At 41.3% G+C, this 27,744-nt stretch overlaps 1 protein-coding gene and 1 long non-coding RNA gene across 6 annotated transcripts in view; one reads left to right on the top strand and one right to left on the bottom strand.

Annotated features, from left to right (window-relative positions):
- Positions 1-4,364: 4,364 nt before the first annotated feature.
- LOC141964634 (uncharacterized) lies at positions 4,365-11,497 on the bottom strand. The gene is made up of 3 exons (XR_012634357.1): positions 11,232-11,497; positions 9,553-9,706; positions 4,365-5,993 (listed from the first exon to the last, which is right to left on the bottom strand). It is a non-coding gene; the product is annotated as an uncharacterized LOC141964634 (long non-coding RNA).
- A 56-nt stretch (positions 11,498-11,553) lies between these two features.
- The window catches only part of GRIA3 (glutamate ionotropic receptor AMPA type subunit 3), a 157,149-nt gene continuing 140,958 nt past the window's right edge, over positions 11,554-27,744 (top strand). For all 5 annotated transcript variants that reach the window (XR_012634384.1, XM_074915504.1, XM_074915505.1 and 2 more), the window contains exons 1-2: positions 11,554-11,865; positions 12,595-12,753. Coding sequence is in view for 4 of the 5 variants with exons in the window: in XM_074915504.1 (XP_074771605.1) it covers positions 11,775-11,865; positions 12,595-12,753 (250 nt within the window). In the remaining variant the exon portion in view is untranslated. The remainder of the gene's footprint in view (positions 11,866-12,594; positions 12,754-27,744) is intronic.

Consider the following 27,744-nt stretch of genomic DNA (forward strand, 5'->3'; position numbering starts at 1 on the left):
CCAGTTAATCTGTGCTTAGTGTCTGAATTTATAGCTGAACAACCAAAATATTAAAATATTAACTAACCTTTGCTTGTGTCTATATTCTTTTTGGCTTCCTAAATTGTTATGGTATGATTTCAGTACTCAGCATACAAACTGTAAGGCCAGATCCTGATGTGTGTAATCCTTTATTTGGCAGAAAAATCTACTGAAGATGGAAGTACACTCTCAAAATTTGCAAGGTTATTTGGCACAATCTCCTTTTTTCAAAAAACAGCCTATTTAGAGAATACCTACTGATGTCTTTGAAATACTGAAAAACATTAGGCAAGGGAGAGGAGGGTTGGGGAGAATATAGACAGTTTTCTAATAATCTAAATCCAGAGGTAGGGAATATAATCATGTTTGTGTGAAACAGCTTTTCTTTCCATGCTGCTCTTGGAATAAGAGAGCTGCTTTTGTGATCAAACTACCTTTCATCTCCAAATCATTTTTGGGGCTAGAGTAAAAATCATGTACTCTACAGAACAGAAGGAGAAGCCATAGAGCTGAAATACATGCTAACCCTTGCCTGAGCAGTTTTGCCCAGAGTGGAGAATCTGTTTATTGCACATTCTCACTCAGCAGTCCTGCTCACATATTTAAGAATCCGTTATGCTAACTTTCATGCAAAAAAATAGGTTTTCACTGCTCTCTTGCCTCAGTTTTTCAAAAAGAGCCAATATGGCTTGTGCATGCAAGCTGGCTTCCTACAAGCAGCTTCAACAGGACTGAAAATTTCAGAAGTCTGAGTGTGTTGATAAACCCCACTGACAAGCTTCAGGCTACAAGGACGTCACTGGGGGTGCGATTAGCAGGCAGTGGTATCACACCGAAACCACTGAAGGCCTTGTTTAGCCTTTAGACTCTATTTGGTTGTGAGATTGAGAGGGGAGAGAACACAACTTGACTCTCAGGGTCCCAAATGAGTCTGTAGAACTGAGAGCTTGAAAGTGCATTTTTAATCTTAAAAGGAATATGTTTGGTACAAGTAATCAAGAGATACATAGGACTCCACAATGCTGTTTTTACAAAGCTGCTGTTAAGTATTGAATTTCTGGGTCAGTTGGAAGCATTCAACCTTCTGAATCAGAAATATATTTCCTCTTATGAGTAATAAATAAATATATGTACTGCATGTATTTAAGATGTGACAATCATGGCCTAATCAAAATAAAATTAGAATAGTATTTTTTCCTCCTTTTTGCATTTGTGATCTAATGACTTGGAATCCAGTCTGGCGACCACTGATGTCAGTGAGGGTTTCTTATTCACTGTGCATGGGACCAGAACTTTATCTCAAGGTTACATCTTTGTATTTCTAGGCTTAATGGTCTGATGACCTTGAGGCAGTCTGAACTCTGAAAAAAGCTGTTGCTTCTAAGAGCTGCCATTCATCTTCCCTTTGGCCTGAGAAGCCTAAGTGGTTTTGTATGTTCCAAAACCTCACTAATTCAGCAAAAGCCTTTTGATGAACACCAACTAAATTGAGAGAGTAGATCTTCCCCAATGAAACAATTTTAGAAATTTTAGTTATGTTTTGTCATCAAAAATGAACTCTGCTGACAGATGTGAGAAGTGCTGTCAGCTGATCTTTGCGGTTTTAGCTTACAGATATAGTTCTGAGAAAATTATTTTCATGTATCTATTTTAGAAGATCACTATCAGCTTATTTGAAATGTATCATAATGAAGGCATATGTGAGTGTAAAGTTATGGGGACTCTGCTATTTGACCAAATGACTCTGTAAATATGAGAGCTACAGGAATAATCTCTTACGAAAAACCTGGTACATATATTGCCTACAGAAAATATGCAGAAATGAGTTGACTTTCGGTTCATTATTGTGCAAAGTATGGAAAATGCATTCACTGAGAACAAGTAAAACAGTTGGATTCTGGTCTTGTTTTAAATACAAATCTCAGCATTTAATAAGTTCCCAATGTCATCTCCAATGTGAAATAGCTGGTTTGGCTTGGGCAAAGCTCATGCTGCAGTCGAGGAGGCTGCGGCCTGAGCTAAACCAGCAGAATATATCTGGAGCAGATGACCACACTCACACAGTTCTGTGCCTGTGTGGAGACATGTCCATCAAGGCCTGACATTTACTTGGGTTTGACAGTTGGTCTGCAGGGGTATTTCTCAGGCTGCTAATTGTCCAACTTGAGTTTCTTTATATATTGACTCAGGAAGTGTTCTAGAACAATTTCTGCCTTTTCTGAATTAGTTTAATCCTGTGAATTAGTGTCACATCTGATCCTCTTTTACCCAGTCAGGCAGGGTCCCCTCCCCAAAAATTGTATGTGAACTGACCTGTTAGAACAACATCACTGGGCTGGTAATTATCATTTAGCTGTACACAGATTTGCCATTGACTGCTGAGGGGGCTCCTGGCACTCTGAGCCGTATTTTACAGCTAGCCATTGCTGTATTTACAACAATGCAGCCTGCTGAGGTGATGTCTTTCAGCATTCTTCTGCAAAAAGAGACAGAGCAGGTGGAACGAAGGATCAAATGCTGAGTAGAGGTAGGTGAACTGGCATGTAGCTTCTAGTAAGAGCCAAGTGGGAGACAAATGATTCAGAAACTACAGGGTCCAGGAGCTGCAAAGCTGTAAAAACTGTGGTCATTATGGTCCAATTCATACAGAATTAGAATAATGCCCTGTCTCCTTCTTGCTTACCACAGATATTTTATTTGCTTTTCATGCTCTCAATACATTAGTAAGTCCCTAAAAAAGCATATTTATCCTCCAAACTGAATCCATAATCCAAACTGATGTATATAGCAAACACATGACTTCATGTGTGCCCTAAAGCCAGACTCCTCAATGAAAACTTTAGGAGTGCTGTTCTACTTAGAAGTTTAATTCAGCTCTGTTGGCAAACCAGGTTCAAAGTTTATGTATATCTAGGCATAAGGGATTGTGTGATGCTGGGTGGAATGGGGTGGCCCTAAAGCTATGAATAAGCTGGCAGTGAAAACATACCCTTTGGTGCTGCTGTCATTGGATTTCACCTTTGACAGCATAATGTTTCCCTAAAGAGTAACAGAAGCAAGTGCCTTCCAAAAGATTTCCAGCATGTCACTTTTCATATATACTTAATACTTCAAAACCTTATATTAGCACTCCAGAAATCTACAGCACCAAGGAGCCCTATTTAGCAACGCCTTTTCATTAATCTCTTTTTTTTTTTTTTCTTCAACGGCATAATTATGCTAGAAATAAGGAAAGCAACTGTGTATTCATGCTCCAATTTAATAGGCGCCAATACTTTGCTAAAGCACTGCAGTGGATCACTTGGAGTTAATTATTATACAAGATTACATTGCAAATAACAACAGTATGTCAAAGTAATGTGTAAGGTCTGCCTTGCAACACAAAAGTGAGAAATTTCAAAGTTAAGTCTAAAATTACACGTTTGCATTTCCTCTTTAACCCACTACATCACACCTAAAGTATTACAGCCCCAGAGAAACCTACTGTAAGACTGGCCACCACTTAGCTAACCCTTCTGATAACTGTGTACAGCTGATTAACACGAAGGTATTAAGGACAATTCTAAATTGTCTTGCTTTTAGAGATTTAATTAACTGGTTAATCACCATGAAAGTAATTGTGGAGTTGGATGCTGCTCAGAGTCATTGTCATAACCTAGATACAGGAGGAAGAGCTACACCTTCTGAAAAAGTGATTTTTATGTAAACAGTTTTCAAAGTAGAACTATAACATGACCTCTCTGCCACCTTTTCCCTCTCTGCCACCTTATTCTTAAAAAAAAACCAAACAAAACCCAGCAACCCATGCTCTTTTATTTTATATTTTCTGTTGTATGAACAAATAGCTTATAAGACATTTTAAATAAAAAAATTCTAGTCCTGCCTTTCCTGTTGTTCCCTAGCCTTCTTTGCACCTCAACACTGGATATGTAGGAACAAAATAGGCTATTAGCTTTATTCAAAGACCATTGAAGTCAACAGAATGATGCTTAATGAATGTAATGGTTTTTAGATTAAACTCCAGGCTGCTGCATCATAAGTACCAAGGAAATAGCATCTGACTCATGGAAAGGAAGGATTTGACTTGATTTACATTTATTGTTTTGCATTTGTTAAGATACACGAATTAATATCTGAGATTGAGCGTCCAGTTGTGGTTTGATGTTTTAAACAGTTCTCTGTATTACCAGAAGGGCCTCCAGTAGGAAAGGGGAAAAATCACATTTGATATCCCTAATATGTAGAAAGCAATATAAAAGATAAAATAATTTAAGAGTAAAAAAATCTGTCAAGATTTCTTTATTATTTGAAGCAATAAAATTCACAGTGCTTCTTTTTTCAGTTAATTTTGCACTCTTGAAACATGATTCTTCAAGGGGGTATGTATGTAGCTAAGCTAAATAGTAAAAAAAAAATTAAATTCAGGATTATAGAATGATTTTTAAATGAAAGGAAATTTCTGCCTAAACTTTAGTCTTAAGGGATGGCTGAAAGGATTGTGGGGTCTGCTACCTAGTTCCTAAATAACAGACATGGAATGATGAAAACAGTGAAATCAAATATATAGATCATTCACTGGTGTGCAGGCATTGATCAGAATCTTTGTGCCATGCAAAATATGGTAACTGCATTCACATTGCAGAAAAGTCACAGAGAGCCCATTTATCCTACACAGTAGAATTTATTTCATTGATCCAAGGTGCGTTACACTGGATGAGGATTTGGTCTGGTGTATTTTGAAAAGTAACACTAAGAACTGAGGGACTGCAAACAGCAGATAGATGGGTGCCTCTTCCGTGACTGAGTCAGTTACACTGTGAAGTCTGCTTTCAAACTTACTGAGTGTAATGGCTGTGTATACAACACAGAGCTTCAGCAGCAAAAGTAGGATGCTCTAGCAACATCAACAAAAATAGACGTTCAGTGATAGCGGTGATCTTACCCTCATGTTAGTGCTTGAGCACTTAGTTATTATTGAGTGGTTATGAGGACACAGCAGAACTGAAAACAGGATCCTAGCAGTTTACATGTGCAAGAGCAGTTTCAAGATAAGATGATACTGAAACAACATTTAACAGAGATGATAATAAATAAGTATTCCTTTTTTTCCTGCAAATCAGCTCTGTGGACTCCTTGGGACTCACAGGCTACTTCTGAAGAGTCTGCAAAAGGTAATCACGAAGAGTAAACCTGTTGTCAGTTGACTTCAATTTGCTATATAAGAACCACTGCAGATCTACTGCAAAATGCTTAAGACTCTTCAAATTGATATAAGGTGAGAACTGCTATTACAAAACCCTTCTGCAATTGTCTTTTCACATCTTATGCCTTCTGTTGTGCTGAAAGAGCAAGCAAACAGTCAGTTTTATACTGGAATAATCGAGATCCAGCACATTGCTACAAGGTGTGACTTACAAAGCCAAACAACTTTTAATTAGGAATGGAAGTTTCACAAAGCATGAAAACATTTCTGTTAACATTGGCTATATGGTTAATATCAGATCTTTTTAAATAAGCCACTGGCTTTCTGAAGGATTTGCTTGTCTCCCAAACATGGCAGATTATCAGAACAGCATTCTGTTGTTCACGTCAATGTAAGTGTACAACCGTAGTCATCTTTGTACTCTCGGCTAATCCCACTGAAATCAATACAACAAATCATGTTAGGTGAAATTAATCTCTGTGCAGATGGACAATGCAAGTCCTTCACAATATGACAAAATATGATTTGAAAACTCTGTATTAGATCTTTTCGTATACAGGGATCAAAATCTCCACCCTATGGGTTAGACTGGGATGTTGCAGTATCTCTCTCTTCCAGTGAATCTTCTCTACTGCCTTCTCAGATGCTGGACTGTTCTGTAAATTCCCTATATTGACAGTTTGCTAGCATCCTTGGTGTTTTTCTTCCATTTATTGTCTTGTTAGACCTTGAGATGTTGTTGGAATTGGGTGGTAAGTTCGGTAGGTCTCTAAGTGAGAGGGAAAAAAAAAGGTCTTAAAGTACCAGAGCTGCTCATTCTTACCATGTATGCTGTATACGCCTCTTTCTTCTATGGAAATGCCTTCTTATCATGGGAAGGTGCATGAGGAAATCTTTTCACATTCAAGGTGATGTTTCTTGGATAGTGACAAAGCAAAGGAGACAAACACTTCCAGACAATATATTCCCCAGGGCTAAGGGAGACACAGCTTGAAGTTCTTTTTCTGTCTGATGTCCTTCCCGTATTAACTAATAGCTTATTTATATGAACTGAATGAACTCTAAAAAAAGAAAGTGAGTCGATTCCATATGCTAGTCCTGCAAAGGCTCACTCCAGAAGTAGAACACGTTCTAGGAGAGAATTGAATGTCAGTTTTCGGCATAAGTCTTAAAACTTTGTAACTACCAGGCTGCTGCCTTAGGGGAGGGTAGGAATCTCTGTCTGATCAAGGGGAACAGAACGAATCTGAAATCCTTAAAACTTCAGTGAAAAATGTAAATTCTTTTTGTCTAAATGTCCATTTCTAAGAATCTATGTGCTGTTTTCCAAAGATGTTTTCATTAAAAGGCACTACTACAGATTTGAACTGAGATGAGGGAAGTTATGGGAACATACAAACATACACTGGGAGAAAAAAAGACTTTTGATTGGCAAACAATTATTTGAAGTGATTATTCACTACTCAGAGCCGAAAGAGACTGTCTTTAAGTAGAATATAGTTAAGTAATTATATATGGAAATTAAATATTCAGTGGTCAGATCCTGCACAGTGGAAGTGGGTATGAACTGGATAGAACTCCCAAGATTGCTTGAAAACTGTATTCATAGGTGTAAAACAAAAAGAGAGGATTCACCTTCTTAACAGTATATAGGGGATACCATTACTTTTTAATTTGATTTACTGTTTCCTTAAGTAATAAATATAGATGAGCACAGCAAAAAGTACAGGTTTAAATAAGAACTGCAGGGCTGTGTTATGCCAGCAGTGCCTAGTGTACAGTTAATCAGAAAGCAGAAGTTAATATAAATTGTTTCTGACATTACAGGACTATAATAACACTACATTTCCACCAGCCCTGGTAGCTCTTAAGAAGAATTAGAAGTATGTATTCTGAAGATACCACAAACCCAAGAAAAATTAAGACATTTGTACATGCTGACTGTTTCCACATTTGTGTCTTAGTTGTGCAGTTGTAATATATATAGGTTATTACTGTAACAGTCCATGTTCAGTTCTGATAAAAGTTGCTCTGTGAATTTGCTTCTGCTACCTAAAGTTGAATTAGACTCCAGTAATGGAGTAATGGACTTCTATTTATTGACAGCTTTCTTCTTTGACCCTGTTCCTATACAAATCTTGATCATCCTTCTATATACTAGAACATATTCCTATGAGCCAGACTGCATTATTCTGCCAGGATGTACTGGGTAAAATCCTGGGTTCGATGATGGGGGTAATAAACCTACCACACACTGCTGTGATCCCAGGATTTCACCTGTTAACTGTTCTTAGAAAAAATGAGTAACAACAAATCAATGATTTGGATAGTCTCCTATCCTTTCTCTAATGCTGACCAGTACAAAAACTTCCAGGGAATCTCAGACATGCTGGGAACTCTCATTATGCATAAGAAAAGGTCTTTCTTGAGGCATCCAGGAGCTACCTTTTTCCCATGAATTCTGAATATGCATTTACTCTGCTGATTCACATAAAATTTGAAACTTTAAAAAACAATTGTTTTTGCCAAGATTACTGTGTAGAAGACAGCTTTATAGATCAGCTGTAAACTGCGTAGCAGAATATTTCTGTTAAACTGTCTCTTGTCTGCTACCTTTTAATTTCATTTTATGTCTCGTTATTGCACGGTAATGAAAAGTAAACAGGAGAGACTCAATAGTTTGTTCTATGCCCACTCATAATATAATCAAACCTTAACTAGATGTCCTTTTGACCTGTTGTCCAAAATGTATGAAGCCATAATGTCTGTACTAATTTTCCCTGTTTTGACACTGTACTTTCTCCTTGACTCCTTCTATCTGTAGTTTCATCTTCTCCCTGAATCTCTTTTAATCTTTGCTTCTGTCTTTCCCCACTATCCACTCTACCTGTTCACTGCCTATTGGAGAATTAATCAGTTTAGCTAATCAAAATGCTGACATTAGCATAAAGTTCAGCTAATTGCATGTCCTTTGTTTTTATGAAGAAATAACCAGTTTAAAACAAACAAAAAAAAGGCTGTAAGACACAATTGGTAGTACATTTATTGGCAATTATAACCTGATTTGATTGGTATTGGGAGAAGCACAATGATTTCTAGAAACTCGCTGCCTGAGCTTCTCTCTTGCAATCAGGAATAACAAAAGTGATAAAGTCAGCTTAGTGCAATTAGGATGAAGCTTGAGCCACAGAGTCTTGGTGTAGATTTTGCCGTGACTTTATTCTAACACTATGGGTTTAGCCTAGTAACGTCAGAAAGCCCAGTGAGAACGCCGTGTCCCGTATTCCATCGCATTTTTCTAATCCACTATTAGATAATACAACGAGAACACATTAGCTAATTATAAATCATTACCTCCTCCTGCTCAGGTAGATAGTACTCAGAATCCCCTCGTGTCCCAGAACACTATAAATCATCTAAACATGAAGCTCTGATTATCCTGCAAAATCTTGGTTGTATTTAGTTTGGGAAAGCATCTGATATGACATCAGTTACCATGGAACTCATTAACTCGAGTCACTGAGCATCCCTAGCAAAGTATACAAACTCTTTGCATGGCATTAATATCCACATAAAGCCAAATAATCTCCTACCATTTTGTCCTAGGACACACTGGGTTTGCTGTAAGAAAGATAAACTGGGATGGGGTCTCTTTGGGTTTCTCCAAAATCTGTATGGGACAGCTGTGGTAGCATGCAGATCGTACCAAGAGACTAATTGCCTAAGCAAAAAAGCAAAATGCATATTGAAAATGCTAATAATAATAACAACAACATGTATATTAAGGGCTTCAGGAGGAAAAATGTGGGTGATAATGAAAATTTATTTCTCTCTTAGCACAAATATATTTTGGATTATAACAAGACTCTCCATTTTGAGATGAGGCTGTGAAGCACCATTTTATTTGAGATGAGGTATCCACCCTACCGGCTGTGTATGAAAATGAGATTCTGACACATGCCACCTTCATTCACGGCTATTTTGTCTCTTCCTTTGTTCTAACATCTATAATGTTAAACATAATTTCTTTCTTAATTTTTTCAGTACCTCACCAGCTGTCAGTGTGGCAGGTGGCAGTCAGCCTGGAATACACAGCTGCAAGGATGGAGAGAACTTTGTGAGAGCAAGTGAACTTGAAGGAAGGAAGGCCACTAGGAAAGGAAACAAAAAAAAGGACAGCAGGGCAGGACTGTGTGGAGAATGTGTTAGAAAGGGGCTGGAGGTGGGTAGAATGGGGAAAGAGAAGTCATTTGCAACCAGAAAGAGAAATTATTTGCCTATAATTACATGCTTCTCACAACTATCTTGAATGTCTAAACTTCACGTACCTGTAGCTTTCGGATCCACTATGCTTACTGAAAGACATCCACAAGACAAGCGCTGGTCTACACTGATGCTGGACTGTTACTCGTGATCTTAATTCTGTGTCTGAAATTTCCTGCCTAGGTGAGCTGGGCTAGTTGCTTGCCTTAAGTTTTACATCTGAAAGAGAAGAATACAATTGTGCTTCATGGGGATGTTTACAGGAATTAGTATGTAATATTTGCAGAGTGCTTTGAGCTTGAAGAATGCTATAAAGATGGACTTTATACCCCACCTATCCATACAGATAACCATTTCTTTAAATAGATAAAAGTGATAACTGCCATCCCAATCTAAACAGGGAACATTACCAGCCACCCCACAGCCTGATCCCTACCTCTGTCTGAACTGGAACAGACTCCCTTCTTCTGGGCCCGATTTTCATAAAGGAACACCCAACATGTAGCAACAAATGCACGTATCTAGGAGTAAGCAGGAGTCACATATATGCTGCCAAAGGCATATATTATGCTTCTGCACCATGAATGTGATGCCCTGTTCTTCACCTGTGCCTTTGGATTCCTTCAAGAGTAGTTTTTTGAATCTCTGATGTTATTTGTTAGCATATGTGCAGTAATCTGCCACCATCTTGCATCCTGAGTAACATGAGTAGCATCTTATATCTCGAGTACTTATATGAAGCTACAGGCAGTGACACTGGTTGATTATTTTGCAAATGCAAAGCCAACTGCTTTTGGTATTATTCCTAAATCAGCTGAACGTAGACCCAAAGAACACCAGGGCCTGAGATTAAGAATGAAGAAAGCAGAGGAGGACCAAGGGAAAGTGACCTGCTGAAATCAGAGGAAAAGCTAACATTAAGTGAAGAACAGTCTTCCCTGAGCCTATGAGATGGACTAGGTGACCTAGTATTTCTTTTCCATCTCCATTTTGCAGTGTTGTGAGCCTCAAAGCAGCAAGAGCCGCAGGATCCTCACAGCGAGGTGTCAAGACACACAACAGCTGCCCGTGGATGTGCAGGCCAGGGGCGTGGGCGCGGGCCCAGCCAGGAGGCGGGTGGCAGGGGTGCGCGGGGTGCGGGCACCCACCTGGCTGCTCCCCTGCGGGGGGCCCTGCTCGGGGCTGGGGCAACACGGCATCGGACAGAGACATTCCCTTTTTCCAGCGTAAGGGATGAAACAGGGAGACTTTGTTGGATTTCCTTCCTTTAGAGGAGGTTGGGGAGGACCTACTATTCCCTTCTGCGGGATAACCTCGTCTTTCTTCACTTCGTGGCACTGGGGGCGGATGGACGCGGGAGCCTCCCCCCTCAGGCGTTAGCTCTGGCGGCGGGATGGGGAGCCCCGGCCCGCGGGCAGGCAGCCCCTCCGGGGAGGCGCCTCGTCCCTTCGGAGCTCGCTGGCTGCCCCGCGCCATTCCCCAGCCCTCCCTCCGGCGGCCCCCGCCAGCCCGCTCCCCTCTCGCCCCCGGCCCTGAGGCGCCTCCGCTGCCGGCCGGCGCCCGGCCCGGCCCTGCCCTGCCGCGGCCAGACCCCGGCCGCATCCCCCTCACACCCCGCCCCCCCACTCCCACCACCACTCCTCCTCCTCCTCCTCCTCCTCCTCCTCCTCCTCCTCCTCCTCCTCCTCCTCCCGGCGCCGCCCCCGCCCGCAGGCCGGCGCGCCCGCGCTCGCACCGCACTCACAGGCGCGCCGGGGCGATGCGGCTTTAAAGGGGCAGCCGCAGCCCGGGGCCGGCCCACGTGAGGCCGGTGAGCGCCCGCAGCCCCGAGCGCCGCCGCCGCTGCTCCCGCCGCCGCCGCCGCCGGGAGACGCCAGCGCCGGGGCTGGGCGGGCCGAGCGGCGCGGCGGGTGGCTGTCAGCCCGCCTCACGCCAAGTTTGATCGATAACCCCCTCCCGGCCCGGGCGGAGCAGCCTCGCCGGCTCCCGCTACCCACCATCTTTGGGGGAAGTCCCTGCGCTGGGGGGGGGGGGGGGGGGGGGGGTGCTGCTGGAGACGGGGGGAGAAAGGCGAGCTCGCAGCCAATGAGCCCTCCCAGGCTGGGGTGAAGACAAGGGGAGAGGGATTTGGAGAAGCAAAAAAAAAAGGAAGAAAGGAGAGGGACCATCATCCCCACTACCTCCGCCAGCATCGCCACCACCATTGACACCACTCTGAGTCTCCAGTTGCGCCCATGCCTGTGCCGCCGGTTTCGTTTTAGGGGCTGAACCGCAGGGGCTGAAGAAAATGGGGCAGAGCGCGCCCCGGACCCTGCTGCTGCTGCTGGCGGGGCTGCTGGGGGAGGCTCTGGCAGGGTTCCCCAACACCATCAGTATAGGTAAGCGCCCGCCGCGGCAGCGCGACCCGCTCCTTCCCCCGCCAGCCGCGGGGAAGTTGTGCGGAGCGGGAGCGGGGGGCGAGCCCCGGCGGCTCTCGGGGCCAGCCCCGCTCCGGCTCCTGCCCGCTGGGGTGAGCGAGAGGGCGGGGACGGTGCCCGGGCTGCGGGGACGGTGCCCGGGCTGCGCCGGCGGGCGGCTGCGAGGGGCGCCGGGAGGACTCGGTCCGTGCCGCCGCGGAACCGTCCCCCGAGCGGCGGCACGGCGGGGCTGTAGCACCTGCCCCAGACCCGGGGCTGTGGGCATGGGGGGGGGCAACTTGGAGCTCTCCCCTGCCGGCCCCCGGCGCCCTCAGAGCCGCCCGCTGGCCAGGGGGGGGGAGCTCCGCAGGGGCGTCCTGCGGGCGGGCGGGGGCCGGGGGCAGCCGCGCTTCCCCGAGGGAGACCCTCACATCGGGGCAGCGGCCCGCTCGCGGGGGGCACCTGCAGCCCCGGTGAGTCCGCGGCGCTGAGGGGCACCGGGCTGGGATGTCTGGCTCCGGCAGCCGGACCCCGGACTCGGCGTGTGTAGTTCGTGTGGGCGCTCCGTCAGAATTGGGCGCTCGGGCTCAGCCCGCTCTTGTTCGTTCTTTCCGGAGATGTGCGGTACGCAAATGTAACTCGCTGCCACTGTTCCTCCTCAGAATTCATTCTGAAATACCTTTTCCCTTTCTTTTTTTTCCTCCATCCTAGGTGGACTTTTCATGAGGAACACTGTTCAGGAGCACAGTGCGTTTCGATTTGCTGTGCAGTTATACAACACAAACCAAAATACCACAGAAAAGCCCTTCCATTTGAACTATCATGTAGATCACTTGGATTCTTCCAACAGCTTTTCAGTGACAAATGCTTGTAAGTAAACACGTTCCTTTTAAAAAAATATTTGTTATCTGTCCTTACATTCAGTTTCTTCCTGGTAGCTTAGATTTCTTGTTCATAGAATGTAGTGCAACAAATGTGTGTACTGACATGAGGGTTTAGTAGATTTGCAGCATTATATGCTTGAATAATACCTTAGGGAAAGTTCTCTCACCAGTTTTTTTCACCCCTTTAATTCTGTTTTCCAGAAAAACAACCATGTTATTTATATAGCAGCACTGTGTAGCTGTGATCAGTGAATTGCCGCTGAAGCAACATCCCTTTCCTGTTGAGGCTACAACATAGCCATGTGAAACAACAACATTTGCAGATAACACCATGTAGGAATAAAACAGAAACACCTGTTTACATGTGACTTTGAGGGGACAAAGCTAGAGGGGCTTATTTGCCCCCTCTGCCCTGAAATACTGGGTTGTGTTCCTACAGTGAAAGTCATGTTAAAAGCTGAGGAGACTGTAAACTGGTAATGCCGTTAGAGCTGAGGGGAGAGAAAATGGAATCAGAACGCTTAGCGTTATGAGAAATAGCTCTGCACAATCAGCGCACATGTATCATTTGAACCTCTATTAACTGAAGAAGCAAGATAGAACTTTGAGTAGTGTTAATGTGGTGTTAAAATACAAAATCTCTTTCCGAAAGACTGGTGCGTGATGTGCATTTAAAAAGATATTCCTTTACCAATAGTAATTCCTGAATATCTTTTACTCAGGTGTACAACTTCAGGTTTATACAGTTTTTGTTGTAAATCTCTGAAAATGAATGGAATCTTCTTGCGAGGTAGTTGCATGCACTTTGCAGTATACAGAAATATGTTTGTACACAATCTAAAGGACCTCTGAATGCAAGGTACTGACTTTGTGTTATGAGCAGGAATCCTGTTCATATACTCACAGTATAAAATATTCAAAAAGCAAGCATAGTACAAAAATAATGAAGTTTTTGAATACAGAAAACTAATATCTCTTGCTTTAAAACAATCTGAATATCTTATTTTTCAAATTTTCTTTGTGTTGAGGATAGAATAGTTCTTATATTCCTGTCCCACGCTGTATAATCGAAAGGCTGGACAAGTAGTATTTTATTCTCCTGGGATTTCAAGTATTTTCTGAGAAAGTTGATGGTTGGAAAATATACAATAAGGAAATATTTGGACAAATTTTTGGGTTGATATTCTAACATATCCCCCATGTGACTGCTTCTTGCTAGTGCAGTGTTACTCTTTTAAAAGGGCTTTGAGTTATGATCTTTAAAACTTTTGCAGGGGGATGAATTATGTAATATCCAATAAAAATAGTTGGAAAAAAGTGGTGGATAAAAGCATGTCTGTACTTCGCATCTTATTTTACTATTCCTACCCAGCCTTAACAGCTCTTGCAACAAACATCAGGCTATTAATCCTTAATCAGTGTAATCCCTTCAAAACGCTGTGTCTCAAACACAGTTTCCTAAATATCAATTATATGGGTTTAAACTAAATACATTAAACTGCTTGGGTGATTAATTATTAATTTTTCAAAAAGTTCTACCAACACTTCTTTACAGATCCCACCAAGACAAGTGAACCACACACTTATTCAGAGGCAGTCAATGTATTACTTACTTAACGTACTTCTCATCTTCTGACATCTAATGATTTTTGTCATTGCTTAGTGAAAGCTATGGCAATTTCAGTAAGATGAGATGGTTTTCTGTAGTATAGGGCTGTATGTTCCAACTATTACCAGTGTAATAAAATTGGGAAAACTTAACTCTCTGGAGAAACTGCAGACCAAAGAATACCAACCTACAGTAGCCTATTTAAACATAGAAGATGTGAAAAAAGAAACAGAAGAAAGAAAATGAAAAGGTGACCTTGTCCATAGCTGTGTCAACCATCTGGTAATATTGTTGGTAGGAAAAGAATATGGTGAGTCCAAGTCACCAGTCATACAGGTCTCAGTAACTCAAAGTTAAAAAAAAAAAAAAACAAAAAACATTTTGGATCTGGAAACAGTTATCTTTGAAAGTCAGAATGCTCATACCTATCCATGCATTAGGATGAGCTAATAGCTCCTCATGCTACCTGGCTAAGGAGTAAAACATTCTGGCCTAAGTACCCTTAATCACATCTTCACTTCCCAGTGGAGTGGCAGATAATTTCAGGGTGGTGCCGTATTCACGAAGGAATTCTTTCCACAACATTTTTACTTCTCTTGGAGATAAGCATAAATCGTGCCTAGTGCTGTCACACAGCCGTTTGATCAATATTTGCAATTGGCAGGGATCCATAGGAGAGAAACCTGCAGTGACTCTGATTGCCTTCACTGGAGAGGGAGGCTGTGACTGACTTTGTGGTGGGATAGGCAAAGGAACTGAAGGGAAATCGGAAAAAGTAGCATGTGTAGCTTGAGCCTCATGCCTGTACTAGTCAGCATCCATAAAATAATACTTTTCATTCCTCTTTGATTTATTTGATGGTGACTGTAGTAAGTGTTTGTGTGTGCAGGAATTGAGGGGGGCTCTGCTCAGGAAAGACTTATGTTCTTACTGTACAGCTGCACATCCTGCTTGGTGCAATCTGGTGCATTCTAGAGGCAGGAGTAAAAAAAAAATTCTTCTGAAGTATCCTCATGAGCCAGAGATAAAAAGCCCACCTCTGGTAGGGCTGATCTGGCAATATCCCAACATGGGAACAAACTTCTTTGGAAGCAGAAGAAAATTCGTGCCCTAAGCCCCTCCTTCTCATTCCTTTTTCAGTTAAATGATGCATAATCCGATTTATGTACATGTATTCCCTGCTTCACTGCTAGCACCGAGTCCCTCTCTGTATTTAATTTACACACATACATACAGCATTCATCCACTCTGTATTTATCTGCCCACCTATTTATTTAGCTGTATGATATCTTAACAGAGAGCAAATGCAAACACAGATGAAAATTCTAGTGTGTTTAAAGGTGAATTGAAGTTTATCAGTTGGCTCTGGGGGGATTTATTACATTAAAATATACAGCTTTTTGCCATCAGAAAAAACATAAAGGAAGAAAGTTAACTTGACCTGTGAATGAATAAAATCAAGTAGAACATGGATTTTCTTCAAAAATGCTCATGTAGGGAGTGAGCTGTCTTTTTCAGAGTAATATGAATATATCAACTCAAATGTATAAAGTAATCACTGAAGCGTCTTCATGCTTTTCTTATAACCTCCGATGAAGGATGTTAGTATTAATGTTGAATTATGTGTGCAGTTCTGTAGATCATATTCCCTAGAAGTAACTGGCGTATGTCTTTCTGCTCTGCACTTGTAGTGCACTATACTAACACTGCTCTAGCCTCTGCAGTGTCAGCTCATTAGCACACAGATCTCATATTCCCTCTCTGCACTGTCATTGCAAAAAATTGCTGTTGTACACCTTTACAGCCAACAAATGGCCACTTGTGTTATGTATGATTTTCAAGAAATGTTTAGAAAAGTAAACTCAACCTTATACATAGTCCCCATGGAATTTCTCAAAAGAAAGCATTAGTTTTCATTAAAATCTGTTGATCATGTAATGATAGTGGTACGATGTGTACGGGTGAAAGGGGCTGTGATTGCAGAATCTAATTAATCTACAGGCACATTCCCTCTCTCGGCTAAACCTAGCCTATCGGCTGCAAATTCTTGTCCCGTTTATTTTTCTCAGTGATTTCTAATAATATCTTCTGAACTGAGAAGGCTTTTTATATTTTACCAAATGTTGATGTGTAGTGTTTTTTCTACAGGCACTCGTTCTTTAAGAGACAAAAAAAAGAGGGAAGATACAATGACATGCTTACTTTAAGTTGCTAAAATCCTGTAAGTGCTTATATGGACACTTTACCGAAGGGGTCTGATTTCAGACTTCCTTAGAAAATTTTGCTTTAGCATCATTGCAGTCCTTGGGTTTAATCTTTAAAATTCAGCTTGAAAGATTTTAATGGAAAAAGTGTCTGTTTGTTGTTGTGAGAACGTTGCAGAAAATGGTACCACAGAGCTAGCAGCAGACAGTTTTTCCAGTGTAACTGTATTGCTCCCTTTCCTAAAGCACAGGTGCATATATATGTGCTCACATGCATACTCACTCACACACGTGCACACACACGCACTTTTTCCTTAGGTGCTGCTCAGCATTTCTTTTTGCCAGTGGGCAGATAATTTGCTTCCCTTGCATCTGTGTACTCTTTGGCCAGCTGGCAAAGGACACTGATGCTGAAAGTGGTCAGCTCCCTTCTGCCAAAAGCATAAGCATGTCTGAAAGTCTTGCCAAGTTTGGGCCATGTACTGGTGGTTTTGTGTGAGTAGAGACCACAGGGTAGGTGCCTTGCTCTCCTGATAAGGAATGCACTGTTGTTTCTCCCAGCATTCTGTGGTAAAACACCTGGAAATGGGCTTTCTATACAAGTCTACCCGTTATCAATCCTTGAAAATACCTTTTACGCTGTGGAACGTGCTCAAGTATTGTATGTTACTACTGTGTGATAAAGCAAATCAGCTGGCTTTAGTTTAGGGGTCAGAGCTTTTGCAATATTGGGCTAGGTCAAAAGGTGGTGTGTTCCAGCTAAAGTTTGTTTCCACTTCATGGCAAAGCAGATGATTTGTCATTAACCTTAATGTGATCTCAGTGTTAGCAGAAGAAACCGTACTGCTTTCAAGTATGTTATATTATTTCTTAAATTAATCTTAAAATGACTGTCCTTTCTCTCCTCCTGTGCTGCATATATAGCATTTACGTGCTGTTTAGATGTTAGGATTGCATGTAACTTGCACTGTACAGATGGAAAAAAATCTTACATGAATGGACACTTCTTTGAGAAACTCTGAATTCCCCAAATGAATAAAGAGTAAAGCACAATGAAGAGCGCCATTTACTTGTTCAGTTTCGGAAAGATTGTGAGCAGATGCAGAGATGAAATGCTTCACTTTTCCTATATAGCACTGGGCCTGGAGGACCCATGAGACTATTGGCATGGGTTGGAATGCTACTGATTAACTGCACATTCCAGTAAAATGTGTAACAGCTGTAGTTTATCTCTGGGAGGAAATGGAGATGCCATGATGGGAAATAAGCATGTGACAGTAGCTTTTAACAACAACACAAAAACCACAGTTTTGTTGAAGGCTGATTTGGGAGCTTGTCCAAGAGGCACAGAAACAGTGGGTTTCTTTCCTCTGGGTTCACTGTGTTCAGTGTCTGGGAGGTGGGAGGCCGTCCTACTGCTAGTGTAGGACTGTTATGCAAGAAGGTGTGAAATGAGGGAGCTGATGTATCTTCAATAGTTCTTTGTTGTCACAATCCAGTGATATAACATTTTTCCATTTAAAGTACATATTTTGTCATTACCGATTTTGGAATGCTAATTTTGATTTAGTTAGGCATCCTTAAAATGTTTTAGAATATGTTATTTTTAAAGTAGCAACAGTTTGGTTTCATAGTTCAGTTTCAAACTAAGCCAAACCATATAATTGAAAACTTGTGTTCGTTTATTTTGAGAAAGATGCTTATGTTGAATTCGTATTTGGCATTTGAGTTACATCCTAAGATCAGTACTTCCTATGCTGCTGTAAAGTATAGATTACTGGAAGGCCGTGGTCTCCTTTCCAAGGGAGCTCATAAGGCAGCCTAAAAAACTCTCTACCTATTGTGAGGCGTACAGGGGCTTGTACCTCAACTGGAACAATGTGGCGATCTAAAAATAGAAATATGAAAATGATTGATCTAGATCAAATGAGATTTTGTGAAACTGTGTGATGATCACTGCAGTGAAGCAACTTCCAGATTTCATCCATGGGGATTCTTTTTCTTCTAAATGTATATGTGTTACCTTTCCTGGCAGAGGCATGCTTCCCTCCATTGTATCACCTGCTGTATATTATTATTGAACTTCAGAGTATCAGATGCCCTAGAAACCTCAAACTTGAAAAGATCTTGGAGTTTTTCATGTACATCTGGTGAAGAATCCAAAGCAGACACTCATGTTTGGCTGTTTGTAGTCGTTGCTGTTTGTAGTCGTTGCCGCCTGGACACTGTCAGGCAGCTTCACACTATGTACTCTAGCCTGACTCTGTTGGAGAGTTTGAAGATATAGCACCAGACACGTAGAGTTCATTTATCAGCGTATAGCTATATGTGAAACGTTCAAATGCAGTGTGTGCCTGTTTAGTTGATCTCACCAAGATGTAACTATTAGGGGTAAAACTGCCACATATATACACAGGGCAAGAGAGAAACGGGTGATACGGTTTCTGTGGAAAGAGGAAGAGTGAATATAGGAAGGAGTTATGTCAATCCATGTAGCAGTTGTTCCTGTGTAACCTCCTCATGGTGTCTGAGGCGCTGGACCCATTTTATCATCTTAACCGCTTCTAAAATAGCGAGGGGCAATGTTTAGCCCTCACATACACTGCACAGGAGAAGCTCTTACACATGAGGATCAACGCAGGGACACCGCACTGCGGATGACTTGCCCAGGCACTTGTAAAAAGGGTGAATTGCTCTCCTAGAGTTGGATAATAGCCCAGGTGAGCACTCTTCTGCTGAAATGGAGTGACCTATCTGGTCACTTGTATGTAATTATTTTGCTAGAGTATTTGGACATTTCAGATATGCTGGAAGTTTTTCGTTTTTTTTCAAACACAATTTACAACACATTCACTTTCAGACCACTTGTAAGTTCTACAATTGCCTTTGGATACTTGGTCCTGCCCTTGTGTTGGGCTTGTACTTGTTGGAGTTTATTCAAATATGATGTTTGAAATTCTGATCAAGAATTTTAAAAAATAAATGCAGGGCAGCATGGTGACTTCACTGTCTGAGTTATTTTTAATAGAATTGTATTTAAAATTATATGCAGCTATCACAGAAAAGTATTATCTACCCTCTGATGCTATACAGTCCATGCATGCTTACTTCATTCCATGTATACTTTGTTATTTTCACACCTCTTTCTCCTGGAGTGGTGTGTGTAAAGGTGCTGATTTCCCTATCACTAGTTTTGCCATATGCAAACATTAAGCATTTGGGCCCAGCCCGTGTGGTAAAGGGACTAAACTTGGGAAATTATGGAGTCTTCTGATGGCTCTTATCATGATTTGGAGTATATCAAATTGTACTTTTGGTAGCACGGTTTTGCTGTCTCTTGTAAAAGGGTAGTACGATTTGCCTGTACCAGACAGGTATTGCAGGGCTATTTGCAGTGAAAAACTTGGAGAGCTTTGGCTAACAGTGCCTTTTTCATTTTGTTGAGCACTTCTTCCACTTCCCTTCCTAAAGAAAAAAAGAAAACCAACCCCACAAGCTAAAAAACCCACACCAAAACCCAGCCTACTCTTCATGCTTCTGAAAAATAAATTGAAATTATCACTTATTAATTTGCTGTCCTTGCCAGAAGATGACATGCATTCCCACTGATGGACCTAGGAGAACGTGTCGCTGCTGTACAGCAAGCCAATCTATCCCTTGACAAAGGAGAAATTTTCATCTCTTTACCTGAAACAAGCAAGCTTAATATTGGAAGGTTCTTTGTCTTCTAGACACCCTGGATCTTTGGTTTAAGTATGGTTCATACTTCTACAGCACATGTGCCCAGTTCTTGCCTACCTGACCCACACTCAGGCTGCTTATTTGAGTGGTGGGAGAGAGAACTGTCTTTACTAGAAATGGTGTTGCTGGTTGATTTCTCCCAGTGAGGTCTGTAGAATGTGCTGTAATCGGTATCTCACAGCTGCCAGCTTTTCCAGGAGATGTGTGGCAGTGCGTTTCAGGGGTTGGTGCCTTCCGTGATTTCTTTGATTTCCATTTCAGAGATAGGAATGGATTTCAGGGTCTGAGATACATGGCTGCAGCCCACTTCCATCTGAACATGGATCAGATTTTGTGAATCACAGGGTTGCTGCATCATGGCACACATCTTGATTGGTCTTTGTACCCTGCTGTGTATGCTAAATTCCTTAAAACTTTTTGGTGATTGTCACTGTTGTGGTTTGGGTATTTCTTCTGAGGGGGAGGTGCAGGGTGAGAGGTGGCTGGAGGAGAAATGGTAATTGATTTTTCAGGTGTTGAACTTTTCATAGCCTTCTCTGTAGAAGAACATGGTAAGACATTTTTTTATTGATTACAGGGGTTTTGTCATCTTAGGCTTTACCGCTTGTGTCATTAAGTTTGGATTCTAATGAAGTCTGGTGGTCAGAAAACTCAAGTTCATGTGCATTCTTTTTTTCCAGCAGTTAGATGAGAGCTAATTAGTGTCCATTGATTTGCAAAGGACTGACCCGGGGTTTAACCCTGCATTGAATCGAAACTGTAGGGGGATTATAAATTGTCAAGCAAAGTTTAATGTACTCTACCATCTTTCTCCAAAGTGTTTGTGCAGTGGTCAGGTAGCATCTCTAGAGTGGCTTCACCACCATCGTGGAGTATGTCAAAAGAAGTTGGACGGAAGGAAATGATGAATGAGCGAGCAGACAGCATAGTATCTGCTGTCCTACTTTGAATTTCCTTTTTAAAACACTGGGTTTTGTGCATATTCACTTAACTTCTTGATGAATATAAAATAATAAGAGAAAAAATATACATGATCATCCTATGACAGCTAATCCTATTTGTTTCCTATTTCAGTCATGTCAGCAGAGCGATTCTCATGACTAATGGTAGTTTTCATATATTTATACTGAATGCTTCAGCCAGCTCAGACTGAGTTCTTCCACAGAACCAGTATCCCACTGCTGTTCTGCGCATCTCAGAAATGGATTATATATCCCAGAACATCATGCTGCACGACTTCAAAAACACATACGATAGGAAGTGATGGGAGCTGTGTGACTTGCTAATCTTTCAGTTTGGATGTAGTTCCAAAACAGTTTTAAAGATTAGATTGGGATCAACCCAAAAATTAGAGAATTAAAAGCTTTTCAAATAGTTTCAGACTTCCAAAATTTGACTTGGTTTCAGTTGAAGCCATGTGTTTTGTTTTGGCAATGATGATTTCTGTGTTTCGTACATTTTTCTTGACTGAAACAATTTGGTGAAGACTATCTGAGTTAGCAAGATGCTTCTGCAGACAAGAATCTGCCTTTTTCAATGTAAAAACACCTGTTCTGTCCAATTTTTATAATGACAGATAAATGAAGATGTGAAAAAAAAGTGTGTTTTGGAAGAAACTGTCTGCTTTTTTCAGGGTATATAGTTCAAGCTGCTTGTGATGGATTTTCTGGATATACAATTCTTGTCAGTTAATGTATGTATAGCATGTCTTTTCACACCCTCTACAGGTAACTTACTTTACAACCTAGAGAGGCAGCAAGATAAGCCCAAAATGGATGAGACCAGTTAACCTTCCTGAAGTTTTCTACCACTCCAGTTTGGCACTCCAGGTGCAGAAGTTGCCTTGTTTAAAGCCTGAACCAGTATAGCTTTACTACATGCAGAGTGTAGTAAATGTAGTGATGGTTTCTACAACCATAATGTCCTGTTTCAAAAACACACACAATGTGCTTTACTGCCAGTTGTTTTGTGCTATATAACACAAAAAGAAATTGCAAGCAGCGATACTTAGTTGTGCATATCTGTGATAACCACTGGAACCTAAATGTTTCAGTGCTTCATTGTGCTACTCTTAACAGAAATTTTAAAAAGCCTTTTTATATCCCATTAGATAAACAGGGGCAGACAAGGTACATCATGGAGTCTTCCTCTAATCTGATTTACACCAGGGTAAATTTGGGGAGTTTGAAGGAGGGAAACCAGTAAACTGTAAAACCAGAATTGTCCTTCATGGAGTATTTCTGGCTTTAAGCCTCTGGATAAGTTAAGTGGGGGATGTGGGATTCCAGCCAATGGATTATTTGAGGGAGACTCGGAGCATCTTAATCAGTAGCACACCTCTCCTCCAGGACTTACCCAGGTTGTCCAGGCTCTTGACTTCAACGACTAACTGAATACACCCTTGTGTAGCGTTGCACATATTTCCTCTTATTCCTCTTAGAACTTTGGGAAATTTAACAAAATGTTCACGTTCAGCAGTAATAAGTGTCCCTTTATAAATGATGCTGGGTATCTCAGAAGTATCTGTAACAGACTCTGTAGAGCAGAATCTGCCAAGGAAAGATTTTGTTTTTCCGTTGAAACAAAATAGTGTAAATCAAATAGTCTCCAGTGGAAAGTGCTGACCTTGCTTTTAGCAGGAATCACTTACACCATCTCTACTTCAAGATTTTCTTTTTTGTTTCTTCCTTTCCCCCCATATATGTATTTTTGTAGCTGTGAACCTTTCGCTCCTTTTCTCTCGCTCTGCTTCAGTTTATGGATTTTGCAATTCTTGTATGAATAGAGGCTGTGTAACATTAAAGACCATAGACTTCTGTGAAATTTAACTCACTGTGTCTCTTATGTGCTTGCATAAATAGTGATGGTTCTGGTTGAAGAACATGACACCTTTTTCTGAGTCACTCTAGAGGTAATTCAAGAACAGATCTCTGGCAAAACAGCCAAAACTTCTGGCTGAAGCATAAAGCTCAATATTTTAACCTATTTTCATCTGTAAAAACACTCTTATTTTTCATGAATAGTGAACATATTCTGGGTAGTGATGCTGCTAACTTCTGCATCCTGGTCAGGTTCCAGCTTGGATCATTATCAACATAAATCAGTTATTCTCCTGGAAGCTTTATTCAGATAAATTATCTGCACTTCCTGTCTTAAATTCTTATTGTGTTGTTCTGCAGTGCTAGCCCCTGTTTCACATAAGATGCATCTGAGATTTGAGGCAATCTCTGCATACACTGGAGGATACAATTTGATATTAAAGTATATTTTCCTTGAGGGCTTTTCTAAAGAGATTCTCTGCTTCCTTGGTAATGTCTGGAGATTCCCTGTGTTAATAAGAATTGTTTTGTTAATTGATTCCAGAATCTGCTGCTCTGGAATTGTCAGCTTTAATCAGGATCTTCACATGAATTTAAAAATGGGATCTTTCTGGACAAAATTGCAAGCAGGATTAATATGATTCCTCCTTTCTACTATGTGCTGTCTAAAAATGCTCATATCAGCTCCGTGTATTTCTTGTGTACTGAGTTGAATTCAATCTATTGCAACATTTTCTGTAAGGGGATTAAAATCTTCTTGGAAATAAGTTAATCAAAATCGATTATTAATTGTGTTTTCAAGAAGCCTGGGTGAAGCTATCTGTGAAATACGAATCTATCATTTCAGTTTCTCAGAAATTCAGCAGTGTAATTCAGTGCGTGTGGAGGACACTTACAAAAAGTAACGGAAAGCTCCAAAGACAGGAGACCTCCTTCCGCAAAATGGGTGTGGGAAGGGCAACAGCAGTTTAAGATTCTCCCCTGATATCCTGCCTGCCTCATTCCTGGATGAAAGATGCTACAGAAGTGTAACGCATTAAGATCAAACCTCCTGGATAATCAGGACTGTGACTTTGTTCTGCATGACAGAGAAAGGCCTGCGGTTCAGCCGCTGCTGACTGCCTTCTCTGCTGAGCCTGCCAGCAAAAGGGTCAATTAGTTCCAACTGCAGGAGTGCAGCTCCATTACAAAGGCCTGTGTCCACTTAGAACTGTTCATTTAAGCTCTCATTATGGACTTTAGGTTAATAGCAGTGTATGCTGCTACTTAATCATTTACCTGAAACTGAGAGACTTTATTTTACCAGTTTAGCCATCCTTCTACCCAGTTTGGGGTGTTCTTTTGTGACTGAGTCCAACTTCAAATCTGAGAAGTGTATCGCATTGTGCTGTGATGATTACAGTTCAAGTGTATAGAGATTTATTGCCAATATAGAATAAAAAGTTATAACTTTAAAATTGATGATCGAAGTGATAAAGATCTGCAGTTTGATAAATTCACCCATTCTTAAAAGCTGACTTTTCTCTAGGAATGTCCTGCAGACCATTTTACTTTTAACAATATAATCAAGGCTTTCATTTTAAAACAGCCAGCAACTTTCTCTTTGCAAAGGCAAATTCCACAGTGCAGCCTGTCTTATCTTTCCGATGTGTAGAGGCACTGACTGGGTTGTGAGCTTCCTCTCTTTGCCCACTGGAAAGCGAGTGTTCTCTTTCTGAAGAAGTTGGTGCCATTAATCTTTTGGCTGTTGGCCATTATGCTAGAAACATTCCATTGAAATGCTTTCTTGGTGTGACTGGGTGTGAGGCTTGTCCTTCATATTACACTAGGAATAAGCTTGTAAATTGGATAATGATACAACTTGAAGATTATTTTAATTGTCAGGATATACATTTTCTGAGCAACAGGCTTTAGGACTGAAAAGTGATAGTCTATGGCTATAGATGGAACAATGTGATGTTTTAAACTTGGTCCAGCAGTGGTTTGGCTCCCTGGATGTAGGCAGTTGCTTCCTGCTCAGTAGTCTATTCAGAGGGCTTGGGCATTTCTGCGGAGCTCATCTGATGGAGTTCCTTTGGATCATTACACTCTGTGTGAAGGAGCTGAGGTGACGGCTTTGGCTGCCATTCATGGTATCCGCAAGAAAGAAATTGCTGCAGTCTGGGGGTGTATTGAGCTCTCTGCAATGATGTCTCATGGCAGCACAAATCCTGCCTGGAAGCAGATGAGCGCCAACCTCTAGGTCCTCAGGAGAACTAATCATTCCTCTGTTTTCCCCAGAGCACACACCAGGTGTCTTGTGATTCCTAACCAGTGAAATAGGGTGGAAAACCTAATAATAATTCCTGACGGTTAGGAGATTTCCCTGCAAGAGCTATGTTCAGAGCCTCATCACCAGTGACCCACCGATTTGCAGGCTGGGCAGCAGTGATGTTGCTGTGCTAACCCACAGCCCAGCAAGGCTGCGAGGGAGAGAGAGAGAGAGAGAGAGAGAGAGAGTCACTTCAATGGCAATTGGATCTTTTTTCACTTCAGGGCTTTGAAAGTTTTCTTTGGGATCTGTACTCTGCAGAGATGTGTTTTTTCCCTTTAGTCAGCTGTCTTTATTCCTTTTCTTCTGTTCTCTATTCTTACCTTGCTTTGACAGATAGGAGCAGATAGACCATAATTAAAAAAAAAAAAAAAAAAAGAGCTATTTCACTTCCCAGAGACAGTGAACAGGCCTGTGAATGGCACCTTCTGTTCCCTGTCTGCCTGGGTTCACCTCGCACCCATCAGCCTCAGTGTTAGTCTCATTCACATTGAGCTGTTAGGTTTGTTTCACTCTCAAAAACTCTTTTGAGAGTGGGCAAGTTTCACACTGAAGTAGTTAAAAATCCCAAACTTGCTCACGTTTCCTCGGAAGTGACATTAGTTATTCCCAGGGTAGGTCTGCTCAGATCACTGGAGCTTTCTCTGAATCCAGTTTGAGTTTTGAGATGGTTACAAATCCTTGAGATTGTGTGAATTTCTTGCAGAGCTGGAACTGCTGTAACACTGGAGGGATCCTGGTGCTGTCTGCAGAGCCTATATGTAAATACAGTAACTGGGTGGATGAAAAACCCAACAGTATAATTTTTCATCGTTTCTTTAGTTTCTTGAAGCCTGCCATGCCTTTTGCACTGATATGAGACTTCTGCAGCTCCCAATGATGAACCCCCTAAAACAAATGACTGAGATTAGTATTATTTATAGATAACCACAGAGATCATTCATTCCTCTCAAGCTGTTTATTTCTGGGCAGCCCAGTGAAACTGATGAAATTGCCAGTTGTCTGAAATGCTACTGCCAGTTGTTTGAATGAACGGTATTGATTATAGTTACAGGACTATTCATCTCGTACTGGCACGCATACAATACATGTATTATAAAAATGCTGTCTCTGTTGACAGCTGGGTTATGAAATGATACACTGAATTTTATGTCCTTATAGGCAGTGTATACATAGACTTTTCTTAATCCTAATTCAAAAGTATTAAAAGTTACTTGAAGGAATACAGAATGGAGTATGAGACTCTGAAGAGAATTACAGTAACTTTGTTAGAAACAACCAGTTAACAAATTCAAGTTGAAGTGAGCTGACACAATGAAACCCCAATGGGTGCTAACTGGTCTAAACAATATTCTGCTGTGGAAGTGGAGAAAATTTTATTAAATGAGTAAAGGATTTCTTAGACGAGGCAGATACAAAAGAGACCATTTAAATCTACTCTTATTACTGCAGGGTTTTTTTTAAATCGGAGAAAACCTTGAGCCAAGCCCTGTTTGCAGTGCATACAGTAGTAGTTTTCTGGCTTCATAGCAAGTACCTTCATCTTTCTGATTCTTTTATTTAAAAAAAATGCAGTGATGCAGTGATCGTGTTCGTCTACACTTACTCTCAGAAGTTTTCCATCCTTCATTCTGTCTCTTACTTAATGGTGTGTATCCCACTTGCCTGGGTTGCTCCATCACATCGCCTTTTGCTGTGGGATTCACTGGAGGGAAGCTCAGCAGATGGCCCTTTGGCTGCAGCTTCTGTCTTTTCACTGGAACAATCTGTCATTCTAACTCAAAATGAGTTAGAACAAACCCCAGAAGTTGAAATAAAAGCCCCTCTCATGTTTTAGAGGATGTGATCTTCCATTGATGTATTGCTGTATATTTGAAGGATTCATATTTTGAAAAACTACTATCGTTAGATAAAGATTAGATGGATTTTTAAGTAATGTGCTTGAAAACTTCCATTGTCTTGCTCTGTAGTCATGAGTGATCAAAACCAAATTAAAGTCCTGAGAGCATTTATTTTTTTAAAGTTTTTCTAATGTTTAATTGTTTATATCTGAAATAACACCATTGTTTCCAGTAGCTGCCCTGAGAGCAGAGTTTCCCCATATTTACCTGAAGTGATTGGTACATTGAACATAACTTGGGCAGTACACAGTGGTGACAGATCTAACTGTAGAATGCTTGGGTGTGTTTTAACATAGTAGCAAATCTGTTAAATATCTGCATTTAAGGTTTCATAAAATATGTAGTCTGGATCACAGCTGGAGTAGATTGATTTAGGATGCCTGATGTAAGTG

This window comes from Athene noctua, chromosome 11, assembly GCF_965140245.1.
Source record: "Athene noctua chromosome 11, bAthNoc1.hap1.1, whole genome shotgun sequence".
Taxonomy (NCBI): domain Eukaryota; kingdom Metazoa; phylum Chordata; class Aves; order Strigiformes; family Strigidae; genus Athene; species Athene noctua.